At 39.5% G+C, this 13337-nt stretch overlaps 1 protein-coding gene across 5 annotated transcripts in view; it reads left to right on the forward strand.

Annotated features, from left to right (window-relative positions):
- Positions 1-992: 992 nt before the first annotated feature.
- The window catches only part of GSDME (gasdermin E), a 38669-nt gene continuing 26324 nt past the window's right edge, over positions 993-13337 (forward strand). Inside the window, exons 1-5 of one of the 5 annotated variants that reach the window (XM_075922184.1) lie at positions 1041-1173; positions 4085-4223; positions 5509-5651; positions 6987-7217; positions 9129-9321. In XM_075922184.1, coding sequence (XP_075778299.1) covers positions 5570-5651; positions 6987-7217; positions 9129-9321 — 506 coding nt within the window. In that variant the 5' untranslated portion in view covers positions 1041-1173; positions 4085-4223; positions 5509-5569. Of the gene's footprint in view, positions 1174-1239; positions 1402-1470; positions 1496-4084; positions 4224-5508; positions 5652-6986; positions 7218-9128; positions 9322-13337 lie in introns of those variants that run through there. The other 4 variants (XM_075922185.1, XM_075922186.1, XM_075922188.1 and 1 more) reach the window with 4 other exon arrangements.

A 13337-nucleotide genomic window follows, 5' to 3' on the forward strand; every position in this document is an offset into this window, starting at 1 on the left:
AACTCATGGGTTCCCAAACTGGTGTGTGTGAAGGAATTTCGGGGGGGCGCAAGGGGCGCAATAGCAATCCCTGTACTATTTTTGTTTTTCAGCCCCCGTCAGTTCCTTTTTTTGCACAAGTTTTGTTGCTGGGGGGCGGGGGGGAAGAGGGGCATGAGTGTTTCTCAATAATCAAAAAGGGGGCGTGATGCTGAAAAGTTTGGGAACCACTGGTCTAACTAGTCCCACTTTCACACCCTTGTGAATTGTAGGGAGGTTGATGTAATTTGTGGACCAGGTTTTAGGCCCAATTCTGTAAACAAACTTCTCTGTGTGGTCTACGGGGTAGGCCAGTAGTAATTTCACATGCAAGCCTCTGCAGGATGGGGGCCTTACTGAGTTGGTGGAACTGCCACTGGGGCTCCTCTCTCAGGGTTTCACATAGCTCTCCTGCAGACCGTCCCCACAGGTGGGGAAAATGTGCCACGCTGAGCCATGCATCCTACGGAAATGCTCCATGGAGCACGGCAAGGGCAGGCATGGCTTTTTCAGAGCACATGTAGAACCACAGAGCTGGAAGAGACTCAGGAGGTCAGTGAGTCCAGCCTCCTGCCGAAGGCAGGACCAATGCCAACTAAATCATCCCAGCCAGGGCTTTGTCAAGCCAAGACTTAAACACCTCTAGGGATGGAGACTCCACCGCCTCCCTAGGTAACCCATTCCAGTGCTTCACCACCCTCCTAGTGAAATAGTTTTTCCTAATATCCAACCTAGACCTCCCCCACTGTAACCATTGCTCCTTGTTCTGCCCCCACTGTAACCATTGCTCCTTGAACAGCCTCTCTCCATCCTCCCTGGCTCTGTGCTCCAAGGGCTTCAGGTCCCCGGCCTGTTGCAGGAGCCGCTTCCCCTGGCCTGCAGAGAGAAATCTCCGCGGGCTGGGCAGTTCCCTCCTCTTCAGCAGCTGCTCAGTCCCCTCCCGTTTCAGCTGATCGCGCGCCACACCCAGGCAAGAAACTCCCCGGTCCGGGCCCGCCCTTCTCTCCCCAGGGAGCCGGCCGACGCGTGTCTCTCCCAGCCCCCTCGGCCGCTGCAGCCAGGGAGCCTCCCCGTGCCAGGAGTGCGGGCAGGCTGCTTCCCTCCCCGCTCCCTCGGCCCGGCACGCAGCTCCCGGGGGAGGCTGTGCTGCTGGCGGTGAGTACCGGCCCCGCAGGCCCGCGGAGAGGGGAGCCGCGGCTCCGCGTCCTCTGCAAAGGCTCCGCCCAAGCCGCCGCCCTCCCGCGCTCTGCCTTTGTGCGGCAGCGAGGCCGGGGGCGAGGAGCTGCTGCTCCCTGCCCGCGACCCGCTCCGGTCTGCGGCGCCAGCCGGGCTGCAGCTCCATTGCGGAGGCCACGCGTGGGGACATTCTGGGGGTGGTTCCAGGTGGGCTTGTCTGAAGCCAGCTAACCACTGGGGTGTGTGTGTATCCCCGCCCCAGGGTTAAACCCCTGCAGGCTGCTGTGTAGATACGCCCACGGTACGGCTTGGGTTTACAGAGGGGATTTGTTGTTAATTTATTGTTATTTATACATAGCGCTTGGCCTACTTATGCCCCTGCACATAAAGGGCTGGACTGGCATAAGCAAAACAATCTAGGAACAACGGCCGTGCTAGGGTGTTTTTTAGGGTCCAACAGCTTTAATTATACTGCTGTAGTGAATTCACCACAGTTGCAGACAAGCCCAGAGACAAAGGCTGTATGTAGTTCATAAGGGCTGGAAACAATAATCTTTTCAGTGCTAAATAATGTGCATGTGTTTTCAGTGATGGCAGAGCTGGACTTGAAATTAACTCCTTTCAGGACTGATTTTAACTGCATGAATTCTTCCCACGGCTGGAAGGGACCATTGAAACAGGCTATAGAACTTCTTCAAAATAATTCCCCCACTAACTTTTGGGCATTTGCTTTAATGTTGGTGGTGGTGGGTTTTTTTTTCAATTTAAGTTATCCAGAAAAAGGAGGCAATTAAGATAAGTTCTAAGGGTAATAAAATGTACATGCTACATGTGACCACTTTCTGATTACTTGTTTCTTAGTATAATTCAGTATAGACTCAGGCCCAGTTAGAATTCAAATGATATTTTCTCTGCTGCTGTTTCTAACGAAATATAAAGTCTGACAGCTCTTTTGGACTGTCAAGCTACTGTTCAAACTTGATTGGTACACAGGGACCCTCCTTTAAAGTATTTACTTGCAACTTGAATTTGTAATCAGTGTTCTCATGTTCTGTGGTTTTGTTGTCATCTGCCACTTCAGCCTTCCTTCTTGCACTGCTGAAGGCTTTGGGCAATTAGAAATTTTAGAATTAGAGAGCTGAATATGAGTCAACAGTGTGATGCTGTTGCAAAAAAAAGCAAACATGATTCTGGGATGCATTAACAGGTGTGTTGTGAGCAAGTCAGGAGAAGTCATTCTTCTGCTCCACTCTGCACTGGTTAGGCCTCAGTTGGAGTATTGTGTCCAGTTCTGGGCACCACATTTGAAGAAAGATGAGGAGAAATTGGAAAGGGTCCAGAGAAGATCAACAAGAATGATTAAAGGTCTAGAGAACATCACCTACGAAGAAAGGCTGAAAGAATTGGGTTTGTTTAGTTTAGAAAAGAGAAGATTGTGGGGGAATATGATAGCATTTTTCAGGTATCTAAAAGGGTGTCATGAGGAGAGAGAAAACTTGTTCATCTTGGCCTCTGCGGATAGAACAGGAAGCTATGGGTTTAAACGGCAGCAAGGGAGGTTTAGGTTGGACATTAGGAAAAAGTTTCTAACTGTCAGGGTGGTTAAACACTGGAATAAATTGCCTAGGGAGGTTGTGGAATCTCCATCTCTGGAGATATTTAAGAGTAGGTTAGATAAATGTCTATTAGACAATACTTGATCCTTCCATGAGGGCAAGGGTCTGAACTCGATGACCTCTCGAGGTCCCTTCCAGTCCTAGTATTCTATGATTTATCTGTACTATTGTGGTACCTATAAGTCCACGTCATAGACCAGAACTGAACTTGTGATAGTCACTGCACAAATACAGAAGAAAAAAACAGTCCGAAGAATATGGGCTATCCATCATGGGCAAAAACTGAGTTTATCTGACATGTTTTCCTCTGCATCTTCTAGTGATGTTTCCCTTAAATACTATCCCATCCCTATCCCATGTGCAGACTTATTTTAAAGGCCTAGTTCAAGTTCCAGTTAAGTATGCAAAACATCCCTCCTCTTCTCTGCTTGTTTCTTTCACTAGTCTACAATAATTTGTTTCATTTAAACCTTCAAAGCAAGAAAATGGAAAGGAAAATTAAAAGAGAACCTCTCTCCTGCCCCACACAGGCACATCTGAGGGTTTTGAGGAAACCCAAGTACAACATTGTTTTACCGTTGGGCCCAGAGTTGTCTCTTTGAAACAATTCTGTTTGAGGGAAAGTCTGTGAAAAAGGTAGATCGGATCAGTAGGCATCAAGTTAAAGAAGACAGTGTCATCTCTAGGAACAATAGGTTTAAAATTTGAAGTGAAAAAACAAGCTTAAGGCCTTCATACATCAGAAACTATTCTTAACAGAGAAATGTTATACATTTTTCCATTGAGATTCAGATTAAGCTAGGGACTTCTGAAATTCATAGAAGATGAGGCTGAAGTAGAGTAGATTTAGCTAAATGGTGTCATTTTTAGGATCCATTTCTGTACTTCTACCTGTGTGGGTAGTGGACCTACTTTCCGTATTAACTTCTTTGAAGTCAGTTACTGCCCTCTTCATATGTAGGGGGGCCTGCCCCTGGAAACCTGACTGACCCCATTTCAGCATGGTGAGTACAAAGATATGCAAATGACAGGAGTATGTGTGTCCTGAAAGAGAGAGGAGAAATTTCTTGGGAATGAGAAGTAGAAACAGGGGATGAGGGAATGAGAATTTCTCTGGAATTCTTTCTCCACTACAAACCATTTGCCAGGTTAGTTCCAGAAGTCAGCTTCACTGTAATAGAAATCTGAAGAAAACCCAGCCTTTTGTTGTTGAGATTCTTCCTTTCAAATGCAAACAAAGCTGAACATTTTTGTCTTTTAATATGTTGTGAAAGTATGTTGCACACCTGTATGTATGCATGGATGCGAGAAGTTTGAGAGAACTCCAAACTTGTTCAGATTCTTGCAAAGGCCGATCCACCAGCCACTGAAGTTAGTGGCAACATTACCATTGTGGAATGGATTGGGCCCCAGGTACGTTGCAATAGCGGCTTATAATGAAAGTCAGGGTGGATTTGAATGATTTAAATGTCTAGTCAGGAAGACTCGATTTAGTCAGGCTTTCTATATAAAAGCACATTCTTGTTGGTTGTCATAACCATAATATATATTCTTCACAGTTCAGAGATAGATGTAGATTTCATATTTTAGAAGGTACACACTATACATTTTTAAACCATGATTAATTTTGAAAACTTTTTGGACTAGCTTTACAGCTATATCAGAAAATGAAAGTTTGTTTGGTTATTTCATTTACCAAAGGTAATTAAAGCAGATATTTATGAAGTCTTTGGGAGGTGAACTATCTCCAGTTCTACAGGTTAATCATTAATATTGAGAGGATTTTGCTTGTCATGCTAAGAGAGGAGGAGAACATCACCAAACAGACATTTAAATTACTTTAACTAAAACAGTGATGTCATGTATTCTGGACTTTCCTTCAACAGCAAATATATTTTAACAAAACAAGCATAAGAATTTTGGAATGTAGTTAAATGTTCAAGCTTTTTTAAAATCAAATTTGTTTTTGTTAAAATTGTCTTAACTAAAATAGCTAAATGAAATATTTTTAAATTAAATTGATTATTTCAGCCAGGTCAACATGAGGAACTTAAAATATTGAATTCTATTTATTGAACTTTTTGAAACTTTGCACTTTTAGAGAGAGGTAAGGGATTGACTCTGTGTACATAAATTTGCAGAGAGACAATAGAATTGAGGTCTGTTCTCACCTCTATATTATTTATTTAAAATAATATTTTGCTGTTAACAAGAATGTTAGCTCTGGAGACACAAATCTATAGTTTGAGAACTTCAAAATTAAGCATCTGCTGTTATCTTCTATCTAGACTGAGCACTGAGTGTCATTGGGTAGATAGAAAGATTAACCTAAATAATCTATACAGAAGCTTCTGAAACCCTGTAAGATTGGGTCTGTAATCCATGAAATATTGGAACTCATTTACAAAACTTTTCTTAAACATTACATGATTATATTGTCTCATGCTATAGAATTAGAATTTGTAATTGCTATTCCAGAGACATTTGAGCTCTGTATTTTAATTAAAACTATCTTTTGATTTTTTTTTCTCAAAAAGCATTTTATAAAAAATCCAATTAAAAAAAACAAATCTCTTATTTTTTTTAAATTTATTTTTATCCACTGAGATGAAAGTGTTGAGAGACCTTTAGGTAAAATGTTATTTGATTTTAAAATGTTGTTAAAATTCCTTTTTTTTTTTTTTTTTTTTTTGTATAGTCAGGAAATACCTTTTACTAACCTAGCTTAAATATAGAACTAAGAATAGGCTACAGGTCTCATGAGAAAATACCTGAACATCAATTGGTTAACACTGCGTGAAGTATTATTTGAAACAGGGTTTTGGGAGAGAGAGCAGAAAGGTGAGTTTCTATTGTAAAGATATTTTCTTCTTTTCCCCCTATTAATAATGAAACTCAAGTTGTATGCCCAAGTCCCCTCTCCCCTCTAGCATTTTTCTTCTGTCTCTTTTCTGTCAGTATTCATCAATGCTCACTGAGTTTCTGTCCTTGCTTTGAAGTCTATTGTCGCCTACCCTGGTCTGCATCTCTAATTGACAAATGTAATATCTGTGTGGAACAGAACAGATAATTTAATGAACAATGTGTGAACATACAACTTCAAAGAAAAGAAATGGGCAGATGCAAGATTTTACGTTTCAAGATGAACTCTTCAGCATTAGCTTTCAGAGATAAAGAACACTGTCAAGTTGAAAATATTTCCTTAACTATTGATACAGTAACACACAGGAGTAAAAAAACAGAGCTGCAAAAAAAACCATTTTCCTCACAATTATCTTTGTGCACTTGACTCTGTGGTCATTTTCATTGTTTTTCTCTGTATGGTTGGTTAGTTTCCCTTTTAGAAAATCCTTATTGAAATAGTGATAGAAATGTAGCCGTGTTAGTCTGGTGTAGCTGAAACCAAATGCAGGACTATGAAGCACTTTAAAGATTAACAAGAGGGTTTATTAGGTGATGAGCTTTCGTGGGCCAGACCCACTTCCTCAGATCAAATAGTGGAAGAAAATTGTCACAACCATATATACCTAAGGATACAATTTAAAAAAATGAACACATATGAAAAGGACAAATCAAATTTCAGAACAGAAGGGGGATGGAGGAGGGAGAAGGTAAATGTCTGTGAGTTAATGATATTAGAGGTGATCTTTGGGGAAGCTATCTTTGTAATGGGTAAGATAATTAGATCCTTTATTCAGACTCAGGTGTAAAGTGTCAAATTTTAGCATGAATAACAGTTCAGAGGATTCTCTTTCAAGTGCAGTCTTAAAAGGCTTTTGAAGCAGGATGCAGGTAATTAAGATGTTGAGACAATGTCCTTTCTGGTTGAAATGGCAAGAAACTTTTTTCTTTGTGATCCTGTCTAATATCTGTTTTGTGGGCATTGATTTGTCCTTTTCATATGTGTTCATTTTTTTTAACTGTATCCTTTGGTATAATATATGGTTGTGACAATTTTCTTCCACTATTTGATCTGAGGAAGTGGGTCTGGCCCACGAAAGCTCATCACCTAATAAACCATCTTATTGAAATAGACTAATTTGGCTTGAGGAAGGCCATTTAAAAAAAAAAGTGATACCAATGCTGAAATTCTCTAAAACTTTGAGCTTCTTTAAAGGGGACAACTAAGCACTGATACTTTCCAGTCATATATTAAAAGGGAATTTGTTCTTTCAGATATTAAACAATTCCATAAGATGTTTGCAAAAGCAACAAAAAATTTTGTAAGAGAGACTGACTGTGGCGGTGATTTGATCCCTGTATCTCGCTTGAACGACTCAGATAAATTACAGCTTCTGAGCTTAGTAACAAAGAAGAAGAAACTCTGGTGCTGGCAGAAACCAAAGTACCATTTTTTGACAGTCACGCTGAATGATGTGCTTACTGAAGACAAACCTATAAAACCAGGTAAAACTATCTTTATGTGACATTGCAGTAGATAAGAATGAAAAGTATCATCTGTTGTAACCATTATTAAAGCAAGTTCTTACAGCATGTTACTGCAGGATTTATTTTTTGGTTCTCATACATTAATCACTTTTAATATAAGATGTTCTGATGATTTTTTCTGCACTTGTCATTTAGCTAATAACAATGCTAATAAAATGTTTGTTAAACATTGAAATGTCTTGTCCAGTGGGAGTAGTGTGATTAAATGCTGAAGACAGTGTTATTAAATCATGCCATATTATGGCTTGCCATTCTGAAGAGATCTTTCAGCATCAGGCTCCACTCTGTAGTAATATTGAGTAGGCATAGCGCACTCCTGGTGAGAGAGCACTGTGATACGCTCAGCAGTTGCCCTTTATCCCTCCAAAGGTTAGATGCATCTCACAGTTCTCAAGCCCCACCAGAGCATATGATGAATTTGGGACAAATTTAGTCTTGAGGGCTGTCCTTGCTTTTTTAATCTTTCTTTCTTTCTTTTTTTTTTTTTTTTTTGGTAATATGTTGATTGTTTCAAAGGCTTAATTAGCTGCCATCTAGAACAAGGTTTTATATGGCCCCCCAAAACAGCAACAATGCAGGTAGCAGGAATGCAAGCTTTCCCACAGGTTCCCACCACTATTTTTCAATCTTGATTTGGAAAGTCCATCTCCAGCTGCGTACAGGGGAGAGCTCAGTCTTCCTATCTGTTTATTCGTTGGCACCTTGGCCAAAGCTGAACACATTTGTTCACAGTTGACTAACTCTAGATTTGATTGAGTGGCCACAAGCGAAGGAGTCTGGACCTGATTCTGATCTTGGTACATTGGTTTATGCTTTAATGTGTACCAATGAAAATCTGGTGGTGGTAGCAACAGTGGAAGCACTTGTGTAGAGCTCAGGTATTTTTTATCCCTAGGTTATCTCCTCCTGTATGGAGTGTGTCTCCCTGTGTTTCCCATAGTTATTCTCACCATTGAGGGCAGGTCTACACTACAGGGTGGATTGAAAGGGCAGCAGTTGATTCAGCGGGGCAAAGGGGCAAGAGAGGGCTCTAGCGTAGATGTGATAAATCAAGTGCTGATTGCTCTCCCATTGTCTCTCACATATGTGAAAGTCATCATGGTAAGTAGCTCTGAGTACATTGACTTCAGCTACACTATTCACATTGCTCGGGGGAAGGGGGTCTCAAACTCGGATTGTGCAATCTGGCTTGGGACTCCTGGCAGGCCGTGGAGCCTGTCCATTACTGGCCTCCAAGCTCTGCCCCCTCCCCTTCATCCCCTATCGTGTAGACAAGCCATGAGTTGCACCAAGGGTAAAATAACACTGGAAAGGGTAATAGCATGGATCAAGTTAGTATCTCTTGGCAGACATGACGACTGTTCAACATAAACAAGTAACATGGAGTGATCTATGTTTATAACTTCCATATAACTGTTACTGCTTTTGAGTTCTGTGCCTTACAGTGTGTTATGTTTTTGGCATAGAGGTCATGACCCAAAGCCCACTTACATCAATGGAAGTCAGTGGCCTTTGGATCAGGCCATGAGGCGACAAATCAAGATTATGGAAAATACCTGAAAACATCAGTAGTTGAGTCATATCTCAGTTCTATTTATGACAGGAAAAACTTCTGTAGTACTCTGTAAACTCATAGGATTTGAACTTAGTACTGTAATAATTATACATTTCCTTAAAATGCCAAAATGAAAAACAGCAAATTGGGGAGAAGACGGAACAAACGAAAATAAGTGTTGTTAGGCTACGTGACTTTATTTTACCTGTTCATATTTTCCACAAGCTTCTGCTTTTCAAACTAATTCTGCTACTGTTTCAGGATCTATTGTTTTAAAGTCTGCATTAGTCACTTTTTATTGTTTGTTTTTCAAGTTGTTTTTGAGTCTGACTTTGTGAAATACGAGGGAAAGTTTGAAGACTTTGTCAGAGGAAGTATTGAAACTTCATTTGGAAAGATCAACTTGGGTGCTGGAGGAAAAGGCTTTGTAGAAAGTCAATCTTCATTTGGAAACCTAAGAAAGCAGGAGGCTGACTTGCAGCAGCTTATGAAAGATACCAGAGGAAGGTATGAGTTTTAAAATGTTGTTACCCATATTAAGTTTAAAAAGGAATAATGAACATTTAAAAAATATCTGCAAGTGGCCTGTTTTTACATAGAACTTGCATGTTGAATTTGAGACCAAATCCTCTCTCTGGATGCAGGGATCTGCTTGTTTAGTGTTAATTTTAGGGTTGGAGCCTGAGTTTTTAGATAAGTCTGAGGGAGGGGTAGCCCTGTTAGTTTGTATCCCCAAAAACAACAAGGGTTCCTGTAGCACCTTAAAGACTAACTGATTTATTTGAGCATAAGCTTTTGTGGGAAAGTCCCACTTTGCCAGATGCACCTCAGAAGTTGATGCCCAAATAAATCTTTAAGGTGCCCCCGGACTTCTCATTGTTTTTGAGTTTTTAGACAGTTAATCTGTGGGAGTAACGAACAATGGGAGAGGAAAAGGGAACACCAAAGATACGGAATATAATCAGATATTTTCTCGGTTTTGTTACATGCTAGTCTTGATGGGTCCAGTAGGAATGCAGTACTTGTGTTTGTATTATTTACAAACTAGAACATTTGGGCTATGTCTACACTGCGTGCGTGTTCTTGCACAAGTACATTTACAGTAAAGCATCAGAACAGAAGGCTTCTTGTGCAAGAGTTATTCCTCTCCCCACAAAGAATAAGCCCTCTTGCACAAGAGCTCTTGCTCAAGAAGGAAGCATGGACAGGCAATAGGGGTTTCTTGTGCAAGAAACCCCTAGGGCTAAAATGACCCTCAGGGCTTTCTTTCGCAAGAGAGCATCCACACTGCCATGGACACTCTTGCACAAAAGCGCATGGCAATGTGGATGCGCTCTTGAGCAAAAACTCTTGTGCAAAACAGTTCTTGTGCAAGAAGCCTGCAGTGTAGACAAAGCCTTGAGGTTTTTCTTCACAACATGTCTAGTGCAAATGCTCATGGAAAGCATACTTCAGATATCTAGTATTCTAGTAAGCAAGCTTTAAAATCTGTTCTCTGAGTCTTCAAGATAGTAAAACTTCATTGAACAAATTTAAGAGGAGCGAAATACAAAAGGGGAGCAAATATGTTAATAAAAATAATTTAAAATGTAAATGAATAATCAAAACATTTTATAGCACTTATCAGTTATAACCTGAGAAAAATAGACTTCCGCAGTCAGGGACTTGGGTCTACATTAAGGTACAGAGAGCACCGCCTACCAATTTCTGCCACAAATTCCCATATAAGGGCCTAATCCTACAATGACTTCTTCATGGAATCCAACTAATTTCAGTGGGAGTCCTGTGCACTTTGCTTTGCAGGATTGAGGCATAAATCGTATAGGAGTTGAGAGTACTGGGCATGTGATAGGATCAAGCCCTTAATCTGTTAGATTCAGTGCAGCATACTTAACCTTTGTTGATGCTCTGATGATGATGATGATGATGATGTGGGGTGTCAGGTGTAGAAATGAGATGGGAGAATTAGTTTTTTCACTAAGCTGCATGATAGTTGTTTGAAGCAGTGTAAATTTCTTTTAACAGATGCTCTAAAAGTAATCAGTTTCTCACAGTAACAATTGCCTGCTGTTCTACTTGTCATGAGCCTTTATAAACAGCCATAAAACTTGCTCTATTGAAAGGCACCTTGTTACTTTCTCAATACATTTCCAGATTTAAATGCATAAATATCACAGCAAATGTGTATGTGCCTCGATTAAAAAATGAATTTATATATGGTAAAAAGAAAAATGTCAGGCAAGGCTTAGAGTAATTAGCATGATGGCTACACGCTACAGTAAGGGGAAAAAATGTATCCACTGGAAAAAGATGAGTTTTGAAAAAGCTTGTTAGCTGCTTCATTGGAACAGGCAACTCTCCCATAGCAAATGGAAATGTACTGAAATTAATTCTCTGTCTGTGGGCTCAGTCTTCACAGTAATTAAACCACATTTACAAGCATTAGTTGTATTACACTCGGGATGCTCATAAAGTATACACCAATCTGTGAATATCTAAAATGAAAATTAAGATCACAACGATACACATGATACTTGTAAATGTAGTGTATTAAATATATAAAATTTGGCTTATAAAGTGTGGGGCGCACACATGAAATTGCAGAATCCTTGGTTTGTTAGATTCAGAAACCAGTCATTGAGGCCCTTAATTTTCGTAGGGTAACGTGTACTCTATATGAGTCTCCCTGGATTGTTTAGACAGATTTTGTACTGGAACTATGCCACTAGAATATGCCTGCATTGCACCCAAACATCTGGTTCATTTTCTCTAGAAATGACACTTCATATCTTATTAATATTTATGATACAAAATATATCGTCAGTATTCCACCCAGTCCTAGTTGCACTAGGAATTAGGAAATTATAGAACAAGATTAATTTACAATTTTTCTGTGTTCCCAGTGATAAGTAGTATAGCCCTTAGAATTTATCATACTGAGATGATTGCAGATTTTTTTTAAATTGAAATGTCCTGTTTTTGTAACGTCTCATGTTGTGCCACATATTTTCCTCCAATCTATTGATCGCCTTGCTCATAGAATGTTATATGATAACTTTAAGAAATATTGTTGGCCTTTGAAATTGAGGATTTGATTTTAAGCAATGTGTTATCTAGGTTATGTTTACTTGATTTCACCTAATGAAATGACTTATCCAGGTTTGCTGAATCTGCAGTTACTTTGTTCATTTTTAATGTATATCTTAATTATGTTTCTTTGCATAAAAGCAGTGCTTGTTTGGGATTACTTGAATTGCAATATAATTCAAAAATTTAACGTTAAAAAAATCAAAAGCTAATAAGATAATTCTAATAGTATTTTGTCCTCAGTGTACATAATCTGATACTGTGCTGTGTGGTGTAAAATCAGCCTCCCTCACTTATAGGTATCTTGTAAAGGAGAACTCTTTTTAGCAAAGATTTAACAACTGTATAGTGTGATATCATGTTCTATCTAACTAAAATGTGATTACTTTTACAAAATATACCAAAAGATATCTGTTAGCATAATATGAAGTTACAGAAATAATTAAAATTAAAATACACTTGTCAAATGTGTCTCAAAGTGTGCTTTGTTCATATATTATCCTTGTTCTTTTTTGCTGTGTTGGCTGAACTAAGTTGCTAATTCACAAAATGCAGTAATTCACTGTCTTGCAACTGCTTACAGTGAATAAATAAGGCTCTAGTACTAATCAGTCTGTTAGAAAATAAGATCCTACATCATTAGTGTGTGTTTGTTTTATACTGTCATAATTAGAAGTATAGGACTGGAAGGGACCTCAGCAGGTCATCCAGTCCAATCCATTGCATTGAAGGCATGACTAAATAATAGTAGACCATTCCTGACGGGTGTTTGGAGGTTTTTAAAAACAGGTTAGACAATAAAGAGATTCCACAGCCTCCCTCTGCAATCTGTTTTGGTGATTAATTTCCCTGACAGTTGGGAAGTTTTTCCTAATCTTCAATCTAAACCTCCCTTGCTGCAGTTCAAGCCCACTTCTTCTTGTCCTATTCTCAGAGGTTAATTTTCTACCCTCCTCCTTGTAACAACCTTTTATGTACTTGAAAACAGTTATCATGTCCCATCTGTCTTCTCTTCTCAAAACTAAACAAACCTAATTTAATCCATAGATTTTTTGCAATAGATTATTCCTTCCAGAGTACTTTGTATTTTATCTAGGGCTACTAAACAATTAAAACATTTAATTGTATGATTAATTGCTCCATTAACAATAACAGAATGCCATTTATTTAAATATTTTTTCTTACATTTTCAAATATATTGATTTTGATTACAGTACAATACAAAGTGTACTGAACTTGCTTTATAATTTTTATTATAAATATTTTCACTGTAAACAAATGTAACCCTTCTGCCAGGCAGCACCGGCATCAGCCAGGGCCATATTCAATATCTAGGGGTTCCTTTTCATCCATCCCATACAGAACTGGCTCAAGCCCCACGCAGTAGCCTGAGAAATTCACGCTCCCCGGGCGCTTCTGGAAGGCAATGCTTCCCC

Source organism: Pelodiscus sinensis, chromosome 2 (genome assembly GCF_049634645.1).
Source record: "Pelodiscus sinensis isolate JC-2024 chromosome 2, ASM4963464v1, whole genome shotgun sequence".
NCBI classification, from domain to species: Eukaryota; Metazoa; Chordata; order Testudines; family Trionychidae; genus Pelodiscus; species Pelodiscus sinensis.